The sequence below is a fragment of the Schistocerca serialis genome, chromosome 4 (assembly GCF_023864345.2).
Source record: "Schistocerca serialis cubense isolate TAMUIC-IGC-003099 chromosome 4, iqSchSeri2.2, whole genome shotgun sequence".
Classification (NCBI taxonomy): Eukaryota; Metazoa; Arthropoda; class Insecta; order Orthoptera; family Acrididae; genus Schistocerca; species Schistocerca serialis.
Genome location: NC_064641.1, coordinates 837,089,099 through 837,107,992, shown reverse-complemented (window position 1 = coordinate 837,107,992; position 18,894 = coordinate 837,089,099). Strand labels below are relative to the sequence as shown.

General features: G+C 39.6%; 1 protein-coding gene across 2 annotated transcripts in view; it reads left to right on the top strand.

Annotated features, from left to right (window-relative positions):
• Positions 1 to 18,894, top strand: part of LOC126473459 (ubiquitin thioesterase trabid) — a 114,074-nt gene that overhangs the window by 34,324 nt on the left and 60,856 nt on the right. For both annotated transcript variants that reach the window (XM_050100521.1, XM_050100520.1), the window contains exon 5: positions 5,002 to 5,272. In XM_050100521.1, the coding sequence (XP_049956478.1) occupies positions 5,002 to 5,272 (271 nt within the window). The remainder of the gene's footprint in view (positions 1 to 5,001; positions 5,273 to 18,894) is intronic.

Below are 18,894 nucleotides of genomic sequence, written 5' to 3'. Positions count from 1 at the left end.
GAGGGTTGATCCAGAAGTTCGGTTCTCTTCATTTTTACAAATAGACAACATTGTTTATTCGCATAGAAATTTAAATTGCTGGAAATAAGAAACTTAGCTTTATTTTTCTACATAATTGCCATCTTTTTCTATGCATTTTTGTAGACAGTGCTCCAATTTCTGTATTCCTATGTCTTAGAACTCCACCGCAAACCCATTGAGGAAGCGATTCACCTCTTAACTTCGTTGTCGCTCCAGAAATGTTGCCCACCTGAGTGTTCTTTACTCTCTAGGTGCGAGGTCTGGATGTAAGGTAGGTGGGGCACGACAGTCCAACCAAAATTTATCATAAGTTCCTGGGTTTGCGGAAGACATGAGGCTGGGTGTTACCTTGAAGCAGTGTTATACCTTCTGTCAGTCATCCTCTCTGGTGGTTCTGGGTAGCTCAGCTGAGTTTTAGTAGTGTTTCACAATTATTGTCTGAGCGGATTGTTGTTCCAGGTTCCATGAAATTGATCACCACTATCTGCTTATGATCCCAAAACATAGTGGCCATGACTTTGGCAGCAGGAGGAGTTTGTTGGAACTTCTTTGTGACTGGTGACCCTGAGTTACTCCCGTGTTTGGAGTTTGCTTTTGTTTCGGGAGTGAAATGAAACACTCACATTTTGTCTCCTCTAACAGTGGAGGAGTCCAACAAATCTTCCTTACCTTCCTGACACTTTTGAAGAAACTGGCGAGCACAATAAAGGCATTTCTCCTTGTGTTCTGCTGACAGCATATGCGGTACCCATTGAGCGCAACACTTGTGATACGCCAATTCTTCTATCAAAGCTCTTTCAACTGTTTTGTAAGAACTCCCAGGAATCCAAGCAACAAGTTCACTCTTGATTATCCTCCTGTTTTGAAGCACTTTGCATTGGACCATCTCAATAACTGCCTCCGAAACTGAAGATCTTTCGCTCCGTTTTTCATCGCTGACCTCCTTCCAACCAACACTAAACTCCCTTCACCATTTTTGGACATGTTTAACTAACATACACTTATCGCCGTACACTTACGTCAACTGATCGAAGAATATCGGTGGGTGGAATCCCTTTGGCATCAAAAACTGAAATGCAGAACAATCTTTCTCTGGGTGGGATCAACAATGGTCACCTCCATCAAATCTAGATAGGAAACATATCTCTCAGACCATACAGCTCTATCCATAGAAATTAGTACAGACCACAAAATAGTTTTGCATAGCGACCGACACACTTATTAAAGGAAGATAAATTATAACTTACTTAGGAAGGAGCTTGCTGAGAGAGAGTGTGATAAGTATATAGATCAGAAGGCCTTTTCTATGAAATATTTAACCATATCTTTAATTAGGCATGTCCAATAGTAAAGAAAGATCTAAAGAAATCAGATCCCACAAAGAAACTTAAAATTCCCCCAGAAATACATAAACTAAGGGAAATATGAAGAACCTTTATGTGCTGTTCCGAGAAACAAAATTGCAGTACTTCCTAACAAAGTACAAAAGCACCAGAAAGACGTACAGGGAATCCCTGAAAAGACCAAAAGCACTTCATTATGCTGAACAAATAAGAAAAACTAGTAACATTAGCAAAACAGTCTGGCATATTGTAAACAAAGAATGTGAACATAGAGAAAAACCAGGCTGCTGCAACATTGCATTAGAAGAAAATGGAATACTGTTGAATGAACCAAAGTCTGTATTTGAGGCCTTCATTAAACATTTTATTAAGGCATGCAGAGAAGAAAAAGATGAATCAGCCCTGAAAATAAACACAGTTAAAATGAGTAATTCATTTTTCCTAAGGAGTGTAACAGAGTTTGAGGTCATGAATATAATCTCAAAACTCAAAGTAAAATCATCTAGTTTCTGGGATGACATATCGTCCACACTACTTAAAGAATGCAAGAATGAGTTAATAAAACCAATAACACATCTAATTAACAGTTCAGTTGGCCAGGGGACCTTTCCAGAGCTTTTAAAAATCAATGAGATACAACCAGTGTATAAAAATAGGCTATCACAGACATAAATAACTACTGGCCAATCTCTTTGAGTTCAACACTTGGCAAGTTGCTTGGAAGAATAATTATAGATCAAATGGAACCCTTCTTCCGTAAATACAAACTATTAAACAGAACACAACATGGGTTTCAAAAAGGATGATCTACAATGACAGCGTTAGCAACTTTTTCCCATGAACTACTGAAGAGGCTGGAAGGTAACAAAGTTATGGGGACTTTCCTAGATCTGTGTAAAGCATGCGATTCTGTGAATAATGCAGTACTGTTATCCAAGTTAGAAAATTACGGGATAAGAGAAGTAGATCTAAAATTACTAAGTTCTTATCGCTGTGATAGAAGACAGTGCACAAAACTAAATTATAAGAATGAAAGTAAGATCCAAACAGTAAAGTCAGCATACAGAACTCTCAATTGTGGAGTTTCCCAAGGAAGTATACTTGGACCATTCTTGTTTATAGTATATATTAATGATATAACACAGCCACAAAACTCCAAATTAGTTAACTATGCTGATGATACATCTCTTATTAGCTGGGGCTGTACAGAGCGGGCAGCATTCCAAAGCAACAAAGAGAACTTTGAAATGATCACAGAATATCTAACAGTGAATAAGCTTACAATGAATAAGGACAAGACTGTAGTAATAAAGTTCTTGCTACATTTTAATAATACTCATACTCAATCACTTTCTACAGTTGAAACATCTGACAAACATAAGTTTTTAGGCATATTGATTGATGAACATCTCACTTGGAAAGTAAAAAGGTTTCTAGTAATATTTACTTACTAAAAGTTCTTGCAAATATAATAGCTCCCCTTAAACAAGTGTATTATGGGTTAATACACCCACATCTGCAATATGGGATCGAGGTCTGGGGTGGGGCACCCACTGTCTATGTGGATCGCATTTTCAGGCTTCAAAAGAGAGCAGTTAGGATAATTGCTAATATAAGCAAATGCCAGTCCTGTAGGGACTATTTCAAAAATTATGAATTACTGATTGTGTACTCATTGTATGTATTTAAGACCATAATGTTTGTAAAATAGAACGAGGACAATAGTGTAAAGAACAGTGACACCCATAATTACACTACTTGAGCCAAAAGTGACTATCATAGGATACGGACTAACAAGAAAGCTACAGACCACAGTCCATATGTAACTGGGAGACAATTCTATAATATGTTGCCAAAAAATATAAAACAACTCCCAGGCAATCTTTTCAAAGGCAAGTTGAAAAATTTGTTAATAGAAAGATGTTTATACTCATTAAAAGAATTCTGAGCTGCTGTACTGTTAGTTTATTCTTTTACATACTGCAGTATATTAGTGGTGGTATTGTTATAATTGGCTAATTGATGTATATAATCATTATATGTATGGAGTGATATATAATGTGCTAATGTGTTTATAACATTATTGCATGGAATGATATACAATGTGCTACTTGATGTATGTATTCATTCTTGGAATGACATGATATTGATATAATTGTACAAAGAATGACGATGTCCAAGACTGTAAAGTTAACATGGACAAATAAGCATTATTATTATTATTATTATTATTATTATTGCGGACGGCTGCTGAGCCAATTCTGAGCGGAGCAGCAAAGCGCAGTCAGGCAAAATTGAGACTGCGCACAGCTGTGTTGATGGATTTCACTTAGCACCTTCCTGTGTGGCTGGAGCTCTTTGGGAACCTTTCTTCTGGATCAACCCTTGTACTTCAATACTGGGGTAACCTATGCATCATGGACACCCCTCTCCCCTCTGGTGAGGATTAGGCAATGGGAAGACTGCCAGTCCCCAACAGTCAGTCTTTCCTTCTGATCTTGTCTGGTAAGTTTGCCTGAACCAGTGTTATGGAGACTTTTCAAAACTTATCTCCATTTCCTAAACCTCACCAGTCCTCACCTGCTCTTCCTTCACCTTCGACCTTTCTACCATAAGAAGGAGACACTGGCTATGAAAGCTTGTAAATTTCAGTACCTTTATATGTGTGTTCTCCTATCTGCTGTCACTTTGTGAGTAGATTATTTATCTATCCAATTGCATTATATTTTCAAAAAACTTGTCTGTTTTGATTTAAGTCATAATTGTGCCTTTCTCTTCATTGTGCTAACAAATTCCTGTTCTCTCTCTCTCTCTCTCTCTCTCTCTCTCTCTCTCTCTCTCTCTCTCTCCCCCCCCTCCCTCCCTCCCTCCCTGCCTCCCTCCCCCCCTCTCCACCCTTTCACTTTCCTGGTAAATTCTACAATGCATCTCTCCAGTTGCTTAGCAATCCTTTGGTTTTGATTAATGTTCACATTAGAAATCCATGGCTCAGGCCATAATTAGCAACTGGTACTACAGACTAATTGTAATGTTTTTTTCTGGTGCATTGGAAGTTTACTTTTGAATTTAAATTCAATTTGCCAAAAGTTTTTTAGGCCTCTCTTACTCTTCTGTTTTGCTCTCCATCCAATAATTGTCTTAACTGCCCTAAATGCAAAAGCTAATTGGCTAGTTTTGTCACTTAATTGATGATTTTAATACGTTTTTTGTACATTGGTTGTGAATTATTTTAACGCAATTGTAATGGAAATTTCAGATTTGCTCTGTTTAGTTCTTTCATGCTTGTTTGAGTTTATCTGCACCAGCAGTCATTATTAGTATGTTATTAGCAAAATTAGCAAAATTGAAGTGGTTGAGCTACATTCTGTTTTAAAATATGTTCTTTTGGTATTTTCCCAGTTTATCTAGTGTATCTGAAAATTTCATAGACTGGGTGAGAGTAAATTTACTTATCTTGAAAATCTGACTTCTTCACCATACTGATAAAGTTTTAAAAAAGTTGTAACGATGCCATGAATAGTTGTCAGTGTATTTAAATAAGTTGAATTTAAGCATTTCTTCTCAAAGGCTTCTGGTGTAGAGTACATCAAACTGGTATACTTGTTCATAATTAAATGTGCTATATTTGTTGCTACAGAAGTTGAAGATCTGCCACAGCCTGTGCAAGAACAACTGTTTGAAGAACTTCTTGACAGGGATGCACAGCAGCAGCTGGAGTCTGAACCTGCAGCAATCAACTGGTCACTAGAAGTTACAGATCGCCTAGGCTCCCGCTTGTATGCTCTTTGGAACCGTTCTGCAGGAGACTGCCTACTTGATTCAGCAATGCAAGCCACATGGGGTGTTTTTGATCGTGACAACACATTGCGAAGGGCTTTAGCAGACAGCTTACATCAGGCTGGTCATATGTAAGTTGCAAGAGCTTTATAACAGTGCAAAATTGTGGATGGAATACAACAATATAGAAATGATAGATGCTGCTCACCACATAGAGGAGGTGTTGAATGACAGACAGGAAACTGAACACTACTTTCCAAATGCCCAAGTGACTCCAAATGTATGGTCACCATGACCAACAGTATCCTCAACCACGATTACTTCTCCTTCGAAGATATCGCCTACAATCAGATCCATGGTACAGAAATAGGAACCTGCATGGCACAATCCTATGCCAACCTATTCATGGGCCATCTAGAGGAATTCTTCCAAACCAGCCAGAATCCCAGAACCATCACCTGGTCCATATTAATTGTGATGTCTTAATAATTGAGTCTGTGGGTGAAGACAACCAATCTACATTCCTCCAGAATCTTAACACCCTGTCCCCCATTCACTTCCTCTGGTCCTTCTCAGCTCAACAAGCCACTTTCATGAATTCTGAGCTCCTCCTCAAGGATGGCTGCATCAGTACCTGTGTCAACATGAAACCTACCAACCACCAACAATGCCTCCACTTGGACAGCTGCCACCCATGATAATTGCATCTGTAGTAATGAGGAAACCCTCTCCAAATATACTGAGGGTCTTGTGTGATCTTCACAGACCAAATTTACCCTCCTCATCTTCTCCAGAAACAGTGGCTTGTCTCACCAATTACCTACCATCCCCACATACCTGCTGGCTAGCCACAAAGGAACACCCCCTGTCATAATTCAGTATAACCTGAATAACATTATTTGCAGTGGTTTCTACTACCTGTTATTGTGCCCTAAATGAGAAATGTGCCCTAAATGAGAAATAACCTTCCTGTTATCATTCCCATCTCTCCCACAGTGGTATTCCACTGCCCATTCAAGCTATGGAGTTCCTTGTCCATCACTATTTCACTCTTGCTCCCAACCCCTTGTCTCATGGGTCTTATCACTGCAATGAATCTGGATGCGAGACCTGTTATGTACATCCTCCCACGAACACCTACACCTGTCCTGCCACAGATAGTGCCCCCTTTGGAAGCAGCCATGTGTTCTGCCAACTAAGCTGCAACCACTGTGCCACATTTTACATGTCCATCACCACAAGCAAGCTATTGGTCGACATGAATGGCCACCACCAAACTGTGGGCCATCCACGTACTAAGCATACCGTCCAGCATCATGTGCTTGACTTTGACTGCATCATAACCTACGTCATATGGATTCTTACCACCAGTGCCAGCTTTTCTGAGTTGCACAGGTGGGAACACTGTTGCAACATATTCTTTGTGTGTGTGAGTGTGTGTGTGTGTGTGTGTGTGTGAGAGAGAGAGAGAGAGAGAGAGAGAGAGAGAGAGAGAGATATATGAAGGACTGTAACTAGTAATATCCAGCAGTATTTTCTCAGTGTGCATGTTGGCGCTTAATGCCTCCTGTATGTAATGAGTAGACTCTACATTTTTCATATTACTACAGATGTCTGTAAGTTTCATTTTTTGTGCAGTTGTTGAGTTGGTAACTGATTTATGAAATAGGAGCTTAATAATTATTTGCAAGTATCATACACAAATCATTTAGTGCTACTGCACTCCCTAGTTCTACATTAACAGATGTAACAATGTTGTCGCTCTCATCGTGGATGTAGTTGTGATCAATTTGCAGACTATTTAGGTGCAGTATCAACACTTGTGTATCCTGTGCAGCTCTTAATCTCTGCGTAACTATTTGAAACCTACATATATTTGAATCTGCTTATTGTATTCAAGTGTTGGTCTGTATCTGTTGTTATTACTCTCCACACATCCTTTGGTTACAACCTCCAGCATTCTTATCGAATACTATGTTTTGAAATCCTCTGTTCATTTTCTGTTCATACTGTTTATCGTCATTGTTGCACTTGCATATAAAGCTACGTTTACACTGAGTTTGGACATGTTTTGTAACACTGTTTGCAATACTGTTTGCAGATATGGCCTCACTATCAATGTTTGTTGCAAACACGAAAACAGCTATCCGTGGCTGTGTCAGTACAGATCAAAGAAACATTTTTTCTAGCCTGCTACCATGTTTCTTTATGCTATGTCTTACTTTGTGGGGGAGAATGTAGTAATTAGATCTTGACTTAACAGATATTTGATTCTTATCACACACTATGAAGCATACAAGTGCCCGTGTAATGTGTGAAGAGCAAAATATAAAAATTCCAAGTTAAAACAGGGTACTGTGAAAATTACTGCTGTGCTTAACACCAGTAGCAGTGATGTAGAAAAGATATGGAGATCTCTGCTTACAGTACAGGCAAATTGCATCAGATATTCTTTGAGGTGGTACTGAATTTGTGTAAGAGGGGAAGGAATCAACAATTATCATGGATATGGCAAGGGGATCGACAACTGGTGATTCTTCTGTCACATTTGGTAGTGCAGTGTGTGACATTGCTGTAGAAGTCATGATAGGTGTTGCCAGTGAAGATGATTTGATTTTGTATATTAATGTAATGGTACTATTTCAATATACAAAAACATGTACTTCATTGTTAAGTACATAATAATCCTTCAATCAGTACTCCAGAAACTGCAGGAACTATATAAGATACAGCTGGCTTTGAAATGTAGGATAAATGTGCAAGACTTTGAAAGGAATCTCTTATCATCAAAATCCAGAGGCTAGCAGCAAGTTTCTGCTTCACACAAATTGCTTTTCTGAAATTTGTGTGTCCCATTGAAGCAGATATTTCTATCCAATTCATTTGAATTTGAAAATAGGTCGATAGCTTTCTAGTGAAGTCATGAAAAGCAGCAGCTTCTACCATGTTCAGTTTGCACAGCACATCATTCCTGCTGTTTCCGCTAAAGTATGTTTTCATCCAGAACGACGAATAGCCCTTTGTCTTCATCTGCTTATATTGTCAAATATTAATTATGCGCAGGGTGTATACAACCCGGGACAACCAGGAGATCCGAGAAATACCCAGGAATTTTTTCATTCAGGAGAAAACCGGGAAAAACACGGGAATTTTTTAGAATTCCGGGAATTTTTCGTTGCCTTAGTTTTCAGTTAAATTTTTGTAATTTTGACTGATAAAAACCGATACTTTAACAAAGGATATTACTGTATCCCGCTACTGCAGAATTATACTGTAGCATTAAAACATGAACGAGAGAAAAAAATAAATAAAAATAAAAAACTTAAATTGCAAAAGAAATGCGCCATATATAACAACACGGTGCTCGTACAAGCGTCTGTGAACAGCAAAATGTGTCAAAGGCTTTTGGAAGACTATGCAATGCTTCATAACAACAAATTGCCTCCGATGAGTGTGACATCATAACTGTTTACATTAGACTCACTTAATCAGTAACAAGTGGGCTCATGCACACACGCAGTTGAGTCGCTTATGAGTAGTACCTTCTCCCACTTCTGGCTACAGAAATGTGGCTGTTGCCTGTGTAAGCAGCAGTAGCAGCAACAAGCCACATGGTACCCGGAAAAATTTTACTGGCGTGCCCAAGCCACCAGATTCACGCGTGCGCAGCAGGCCCGGATCTAGTGGGGGGTGAGGGCAAACTGGGGTATCTGAACCGGGTGGCAATTTCGGGGGAAGGGGGCAAATTCATATTCTTGAGGAAACAAACCTTGTTTCACAAAGCACCTAGCATCCAGCCCACATTGGTCTATCGATTGTTCATATGATTTTGAAACTCTCCCCTGCTGGTTTTTGACCACATTCTAAGTTGATTTCTGAATGAATTATAAATTGATTTTTGAATGCGTGCATAATGTACGTGGTGTCTCTGGGGAATCCTCATCACACCTAGAAATAACCTTTCCTACAGACAAAACGGGATGGAGCTGTACGAGCTGAGCGGAATAAAGCCGAACCAGTGAATGCCAATTGCTGCTTGTTTATGTGGTTGATTCGATTTCCAGATGTTCAGCGTCGTTAAAATTACTAGCGAAATTCATAGATTCAGATTACCATAGTGGAAATAAACAACTAATAGGAATAACGGGTAAGAAAGATCATGTATTATCTTCTAGGTGTATCCAAAAAGTGAAATTTATACAGATAATTTTTGGTCAGATCGCTACACTAGACAGGGCCAGTTGCGTAGTCCCTGGCTAGCAGCCACCTAAGTTCCATTCTGAGAGTAGCGCGGAAAACGCATTGTACGAACACGTAATAACACCTAACTGGAGAATAATCACTGGATAACTAAACCGATGATTGTAACAGGGTTAGTAAAGTTAACTGGAGAATGAGTTTTGACAGTGGTAGGAATAGTTACAGAATTAGCGATGAACAGACTGTTTGTTAGAACGAGGAAGGAGAAGAAACGGGGACATCACACAAATTATGGAAGACTATGACAATTCCAAAATTTCATTCTACTTTTCGGTCTTGTGCATGAGAAACTGGAGCGTATAAATGAAATGTGAAACTATTTCCTAACATAAAGCTTTTTGTTTGTAGTAGGCCAAATAGGTATTCGTATTGGTACTTCGTGAATTATATTCTGTCGTATTATAAAAATGATCATCATTGCCAAAACAGTCTCGCTTATTTGGCGTGTTGCTGCAATATTAGAAAGGCCTATTTTGTTTTATCCAGCTCACAGTGACAAGATAGACGTTATCAGGTCGAGAAACCACACCAGTCTTGGTACTATTTGTATTAACAGCGTTTTCAGTATTAGACAATGACATTTCTATTTTTCATGTAGCAAAACGTTTGACGAACTTTGATAAGGTAATAATTCTTTCGCAGAAAGGAAAGGATGCCATGTAAAGCTGTAGCAAGAGTAGAGAGAAAAGTCGCTAGGAGCTAAGGATTGAAGAAATATGTACTGTGTTGCCTGTCTCTTGTCTTTACTGGTTTTGGGTATCCTATATTTAATTTTGTCACACAGAAGAGCAAGTTATTAGCTAATAGGCAATAAAGAGTCCAGACTTTCTGAAGAGTTCTTGTTCTCCTGGTTACAAATAATCCTATCCAGTATTAATTGCGAGGATGTTTTTTTAATTATGATTATGATGATTATTATTATTATTATTATTATTATTATTATTATTATTATTTTTTTTTTTTTTTTTTTTTTTTTTTTTTTTTTTTTTTTTTTTTACGTCAAACCGACCGACTGGGAGCAGGAGAGGCACTACAGGACATTTTAATTTCCACTGTCCTGTAATAGTTTGATTGCATCCATTACAAAATATGCACTTTTGAGTTCCGCAGAGCGAAATAAAGTGACGTGCGGTATAAGAACGTTGTTTGAAGAGGCGTGGCACTGCACTGCACACTTAAGACCAAATAACGTGTCTTACATTTCCTCCGAGATATATATTTTATGTATCACACTCTTCAGAAAGGTGTGCGCTACAAAATTAACTTATGTTTGAAAAGTCCTTAGTTTGGGGGGGGGGGGGGGGGGAATCTCCATGTGACCCGTGTTTACATTTAGTGATTTTTGTGTTTCCTCTTCGTTTACTGCTCTCGCATCAAATGAATACAAGACGGATTTCTGTGGCCGGGAGCTATCAAGTGAATTAAAATACATTCACATAATTACGGAAGGCTAAAACATGTTACTAGTTTCAGATTTTATTTTATTTCCACCTTTCTGACAGTCAAGTATCAATTGCCTTGCAGAACAATAAAGTTATTTTTGTCGGTTTGCTAAAGAAATTTGGCTTTTATTAAGATTTCCTGGTGAGGCAGTCAATTTATTTGAAACGAAGTGTTTAATTCCACACTATTGGCTAGTTTCAACTGTTCGCTGCGTTTTAAGTGCACTTTTCCTTTTCTAGCACATATGGCATTATGCCATAATAAAGAACCAAACAAGAGATAATACAGTACTGGTACTCCAAGAAAATTTACGTCCCAAAAAACACATTGAAAGCTTCATATCAGGTCAAGGCCTACGTCATTGGGAATCTGGATGTACGAATGTGCACTTTAAGGCGAACTATGCATTTTAGTATGGTTCACAAAATGTTGACGCTCTTGGAGTATCCTCTTTTATGACATAATGTAAGATCTTTTAATGTTTTACACATACGAACATGCGGGCTTCCTACACCACCATAGCTGCGCAAGCACGGTAACGCCTCTTATCTGACGCTATCTGGCGAACTGCTGAAATGAATCTATTTCTAACAGGTCCCGGGAAAATATTGCGAGTTGTTGTCCGAAAATCGTTATATTCAAAGTAAATTTCCTTTTACGTAAGATGAACTATGTGCAAGAGTGTACAATGAATTTCTTAAATCACAAGAGTGTTTGCTCTCTTTTAAAAATCAACTTTTTGATGACAAGCCATTTAGAAGAGCTTCGAGCCCAGAAGATCAGAGATTTATGTCGGTATCAAAAATTTTACTGGCATATTTGTGTGATGTATCTTAAAGTGTAACATGTGCTAAACAGATCAACATTATATGTGAAAGCTTAGCTTCTCTTGTAGCTTATTAATCTTCAAGACAAATATTATATGCAAAAGCTTTTCTTTTCTTGTAACAACACTATGTATATTAATTTAAACCATTAACTTTTCCTGTTGGCAGAATTCGAATTTATACATGTTGTTGCACATCAAAGATCTTTCCAAAGCGTGTTTTTTCCACCTGTATTTTCACCCGGGAGAAAATATATTTTTAACTGGGAGATCCAGGAGAAATCAGGGAATTTTTTTTTCCTTGTCCGCGTACACACAAGTGGTTCATGGTGTGGGTTCCTGTAGTCATGTCCTAGTTCATGAACCACGGGCAACGTATGAGTGGCCAAGTAAGTGGTCCCGATAGTCTGAATCCCAGTTGTTTTGGAATAAGGCAGGGCATCTCGGACATATTCTGAGTTGTGATCACCTTTGTGCTCATACGGCAAAGACTACCAAATCCACCGGTTAGTCCCTCAACCGTTAGGGGTAATACCCAATGGGACTCAGGGCAAGTAAGGCTAGCAACCTGCTTCCCTGGTGCTTTAAATATGATGCTGGCAACAATCAGAGCAAAATGCCTCGGACCTTTGGAGGTGACGGAGTCCCACCTCTAACTGACAAACCAGGGACTCCTAAGATACGACTTGGCAAACAAATGGTAATGAGATGGGGAGCTATTAATATCAATGGGGGCTACTCTGGGAAGAAGGTAGAGCTGGCAGAGGCTGCAAGTAAGATGGGGCTGGACGTTTCAGCTGTTAGTGACATTCGGGTAAGGGGTGAGAAAGAAGAGGAAGTGGGAGAATACAAGGTCTACTTGTCAGGAGTCAAAGTAGGAATAGCACAATGGGGTGTAGGGCTTTACATCAGGAAAGAAATGGAACCCAGCGTAGTTGCAATAAGGTTGTAAACGAACGACTGATGTGGATAGATTTGACAGTGTCTAGCAAGAAAATTAGGATTGTGTCCGTATATTCGCATTGTGAAGGGACAGATCAAGATAAGATGGATAGTTTTTATGAGGCACTCAGTGATGTAGTTGTTAGAGTAAAGGACAAGGACAGTGTTCTGCTCATTGGTGATTTTATCGCCAGGATTTGAAATCGAACAGAAGGGTATGAAAAGGTTATGGGTAAATTTGGAGAGGATATGGAGGCCGACAGGAACGGGAAACAACTCTTGGATTTCTGTGCCAGTATGGGCTTAGTAATCACAAACTCCTTTTTTAAACATAAGAACATTCACCGGTATACTTGGGAAGGCAGGGGAACCAGATCTGTCATTGAATATATAATAACAGATCAGGAATTCAGGAAGGCTGTGAGGGACACATGTGTATTCAGGGGATTCTTTGATGGCACTGATCATTATTTAATCTGCGGTGAAATTGGTATTGTGAGGCCGAAAGTGCAGGAGGTCAGGTCCATATGTAGGAGGATAAGAGTGGAGAAACTTCAGGATAAGGAAATCAGGCACAAGCACATAACAGCGATCTCAGAAAGGTACCAGTTAGTTGAATGTAGTCAATTACAGTCATTGGGAAAGGAATGGACAAGGTACAGGGACACAGTACTAGAAGTGGCTAAAGAATGTCTTGGAACAGTAGTGTGTAAAAGTAGGATGAAGCAAACATCTTGGTGGAATGACACAGTCTGGCAGCCTGTAAAAGGAAAAAGAAGGTGTATCAAAAATGGTTACATACTAGAACTCAGGTAGACAGAGAAAGTTATGTTGAAGAAAGAAACAAAGCCAAACAGATAATTGCAGCATCCAAGAAGCAATATTGGGAAGACTTTGGAAACAGGTTGGAGACTATGGGTCAAGCTGCTGGAAAACCATTCTGGAGTGTAATTAGCAGTCTTCGAAAGGGAAGTAAGAAGGAAATGACAAGTATTTTGGACAGGTCAGGAAAACTGCTGGTGAATCCTGTGGATGCCTTGGGCAGATGGAGGGAATATTTTGAAGAGTTGCTCAATGTAGGTGAAAATACGATCAGTAATGTTTCAGATTTCGAGGTAGAATGGGATAGGAATGATTATGGAAATAGGATCACATTTGAGGAAGTGGAGAAAATGGTCAATAGATTGCAGTGCAATAAAGCAGCTGGGGTGGATGAAATCAAGTCGGAACTCATCAAATACAGTGGAATGTCAGGTCTTAAATGGCTACACAGGATAATTGAAATGGCCTGGGAGTCGGAACAGGTTCCATCAGACTGGACAAAAGCAGTAATCACACTAATCTTTAAACATAAAAACAGAAAAGATTGTAACAACTGCAGAGGTATCTCTTTAATCAGCGTTGTGGGTAAAATCTTCTCAGGTATTGTTGAAAGGAAAGTGCGAGTATTAGTTGAGGACCAACTGGATGAAAATCAGTGTGGGTTTAGGCCTCTTAGAGGTTGTCAGGACCAGACTTTAGCTTACGGCAAATAATGGAGAAGTGTTAAGAGTGGAACAGGGAATTGTATATATGCTTTATAGATCTAGAAAAGGCATATGACTGGGTTCCTAGGAGGAAGTTATTGTCTGTTCTACGAGATTATGGAATAAGAGGCAAACTTTTGCAAGCAATTAAAGGTCTTTACATGGATAGTTAGGCAGCAGTTAGAGTTGACGGTAAATTGAGTTCATGGTTCAGAGTAGTTTCAGGGGTAAGACAAGGCTGCAACCTGTCTCCACTGTTGTTCATATTATTTATGGATCATATGTTGAAAACAATAGACTGGCTGGGTGAGATTAAGATATGTGAACACAAAATAAGCAGTCTTGCATATGCGGATGACTTAGTTGTGATGGCAGATTCGATTGAAAGTTTGCAAAGTAATATTTCAGAGCTAGATCAGAAATGTAAGGACTATGGTATGAAGATTAGCATCTCCAAAAAGAAAGTAATGTCAGTGGGAAAGAAATATAAACGGATTGAGTGCCAAATAGGAGGAACAAAGTTAGAACAGGTGGATGGTTTCAAGTACTTAGGATGCATATTCTCACAGGATGGCAACATAGTGAAAGAACTGGAAGCGAGGTGTAGCAAAGCTAATGCAGTGAGCGCTCAGCTACGATCTACTCTCTTCTGCAAGAAGGAAGTCAGTACCAAGACTAAGTTATCTGTGCACCGTTCAATCTTTCGACCAACTTTTTTGTATGGGAGCGAAAGCTGGGTGGATTCAGGTTACCTTATCAACAAGGTTGAGGTTACGGATATGAAAGTAGCTAGGATGATTGCAGGTACTAGTAGATGGGAACAATGGCAGGAGGGTGTCCACAATGAGGAAATCAAAGAAAAACTGGGAATGAACTATATAGATGTAGCAGTCAGGGCGAACAGGCCTAGATGGTGGGGTCATGTTACATGCATGGGAGAAGCACGGTTACCCAAGAGACTCATGGGTTCAGCAGTAGAGGGTAGGAGGAGTCGAGGCGGACCAAGGAGAAGGTACCTGGATTCGGTTAAGAATGATTTTGAAGTAATAGGTTTTACATCAGAAGAGGCACCAATGTTAGCACTGAATAGGGGATTGTGGAGGAATTTTATGATGGGGCTATGCTCCAGACTGAACGCTGAAAGGCATAATCAGTCTTAAACGATGATGATGATGATGATGATGATGATGATGTCCGCTTACGCATCCTGGATGCAGCATCGCATGCCATCAGTATTCATCCTCATTGTTGGACATAGTGCAGTATATTATGTGAATGCACAGAATGAAATTTTGGCTGCCAGCTCCAGACAGTGCAAATACACATATACAAATACATATCACTAGTGTGAATGAGGATGTGAACAGTGAACACATTCGCAAATATATTGTGAACAAACACTTGTTTTTAAACTCAGTGTAAGCACAGCTTAAGGTTACAGTCCAAGCAAATATTTTCAGAGAACACTTTCTGACACTTAAATTTATACAGTCAAACCTCGATCTATCAAATCTCTTGGGAAGATAAAATTCATTTGATATATTGAGGGTTCAGTATAACGAGGTTTCCGAAGAAAGGAAAAAAACTAGTTTACAACCTAAATTTTTTTTTATTACTGTATTGTGATTTTTTTCACATTTGTGAGTCATATAGGTGAATGTTTAGTTTTGGTAATATAAAAAGAACTCAAGATAGATTGTTATGCATATTGTTTTATTTCTTCTGAAATAGACTACAGATTGTAAGTTTAAAATAAAATACTGTCATTGCAAAAGAATTAAATTCAGTAGAAGAATATGCAGTATGTACATAAAAATTTCCAGAAATCATTGGCTTTAAAAGTAATTCATAATTATTGCTTGGTTTAAATTTTTGATCACCTATGAAACAGTTTCATTGTCTGTGATTATGATGACTGAGAGAACACATTATCCTCTACCTCCTCACACTTCTCCACACACACTGTGATCATGTCGAGAGCCGCTTTGGTCTTCCTGGCTATTACTGGCAGTGCTTTTTCGATCTCCCCCTCCCCCTCTTCCCTTTCCTTTGCATCAGTATTGCTTCCTTCTTATTTGTTCACTGTCTTCACAGACTCAACAATCTCAGCTTCTGCTAGTGATCCTGCCACTGTGATATCGTTGTCCACATCCTAAAATCTTAAAGGTGAATATGAGCAGTGTTCATGTGAGTCACCACTTTTCATCCATTCAGACTTGAGGATTCTGATGGGGTGTCTCCTGTAAGAACTGTGTAAAATAAAAACTTTGTTAAAAATTCACATAAACCAGTGTCAGAATCAAAATAAGATTTTACATGCTTAAGTATTAAACCCACCAGCCACTCACTTTCATCTGTCCTCGAAAATCATCATGTTTGGAAACAACTGATGATCATTTGGGCCTTCATGTTTGTCTGCATTTTATTCAACATTCTCACATCATCTAAAATGTTGATAGTTATGGGGCTGCCATCGTCAGTATTGTGGGCTGTCGTTTGGACCACTTCATACCTGTAGTTTTCTTTGACATTGTTGGTTACTCCTTGATCCAAGGGCTGCAATATTGACATAGCGTTAGGTGGTATAATTGTACTATCACAATTTTATTGGAGTTAGCATTGTGCACCCTGCAGTTGTCCATAAATGACACAACTTTTCGATTTTCACGAGTCATTTTCCAATCAAAATTTTTTAACCAGTTGGAAAACACTTCTGAAGTCATCCATGCTATCTTGTTCACAGTTTACTCCACAGGGAACAGCTTACACCTGGAAAAGCATCATGCTTGCTTAGATTTTTCGAGTCGTAAATGGCTTGAGTTTTTCTATGTCGGTCATATTTGCTGCTAACAGAATGGCAACACAACCGTTGCTCAGCTCCCTTGACATTTTTCTCCTCCAGGTCCACCAATTTTCACATTATTGTTCCTCCGTTGTCAGAACCACTGCACTAAACACACTTCTAAATGTGGATACTCAGCCTTCCATTATAGGTTCCGATCTGCCTCTTCATCTGTGGGAATCACATGGTCTTCATTCTTGATTATTATCGACAGTGTGCTAGCGGAGATCCCAAAATCTTTTTCTTCACTCCTGCTTTCACTTCGTCAGAGAGGGCCCCCACTAGGAAAGAGCTCACCATCAGAGACACCAGTAATCATGGAGGATACTTTCACAGTGGTTTCTTCTACTTCTACAACTTGTGCCTACAAGAGAAAGCTAGACAAGTCTCGGCCACGGACAGTTCTTCCATCAGTGCCAAAGTTCCTAGCTGTTTCTCGGTCTAAGGAAGGTCAAGACTTCTCCACAGTCAACCCTTTCTTTATTCAAAAAGGTGTCGATACAATTACTGGTCCTGTAAAGTCTTGTTCCCAGTTACGAAATGCCGCCTTGTTGTTAGAAACAGACAGTGCCCTCAAGGCACATAAATTGTTTCAAACTACACTGCTACGCAGCTTCCCTGTCCGGGTGGAAGCGCACCGTACTTTAAATTCACCCTGTGGGGTGGTTTATATAAGATCACTCGCCGGATTATCCAATGAGGACATTCAAAATTACAGCCTGATCAAGGTGTAATGGCCATATGTCGAGTCATGAAAGGGGTTGAAAAGGAATTGGTACCGACCCACACTCTCTTCTTGACGTTTGACAGAGTTCAGTTTCCATCGAACATATAAGTGGGATGTGACATAATTTCAGTTCGCCCTTACATCTCCAACCCTATGCATTGCTATTGGTGTCAGCAGTTTGATCATACCAGCCAGTTACGTTCCAATATGGCCAAATGCTTTACATGTGACAGGGATGTCCATGAGGGTGACTGTCCACCTCCATCAACTCACTTCATCAATGGTATGGGTGACCACGCTGCTTCCTCTAGAAATTGCCCTATTTCTAAAGATGAACAAATTATTCACAAAATCCCAGTGAAGGTAAAGGTGTCTACCTTTGCTGCTTATAAGTTATTTGCCAGTAGAGAGCCCAGTGTGCTCCCAGCGGGTAAATATAGCACTGTCCTCACCTTTTCTCGACCTACTAAGGAGGTAGCCACACAAACTTGTGATCTCACCTTTAGTGCAAAGTGGTCGTCAGATCGGCCAGCCCAAAGACCACCTGTTCAACTTCCCCTCTATCACCCGCTCACTCTAAGGCTCAATCTTCATCGGCGGTCGTTGAGTTGACGGCAACCGTGGTGAGATTTTTCCCTTTCTGTCTACCCTATGTCAATTATCCATTGGAATTCCCACAGAATTTGCTCCAATTGGGATGGATTGTCGATCCTCTTATGATCCTACTGCCCGGTCATCTTCCCTCTTCTGGAAACAAAGCTATGTGCCCATGATCGCTTTGTCTTCCCTCATTTCCGTTCAGTCCGGTTTGATTTCCTCTCTGTTGATAGTGCTCCGGCACACGGGGGACTTGCGACTCTTCTCCATGATACTATCCATTATCACCCAATCCCCTTAAACAGTTCCTTCAAAGCTGTTGCTGTACATCTTTCCCTTTCTGGATGCACCTTCTCTCTTTGTACCATATACATTCCATCATTCACACCAAAGGCAACAGCCAATCGCCTTTTGCTCCCACCCCCATATTTGCTGGCTGAGGACTTCAACACCCACCACCCACTTTGGGGATCTCTGCATCCTTGTCAGAGAGGCCCCCTATTGATTGACCTCTTCCACCAAGTGGATCTTGTTTGCCTCAACTCCCCGATGTTATTCAATCTGTATATTGAGCAAGCAGTAAAGGAAAC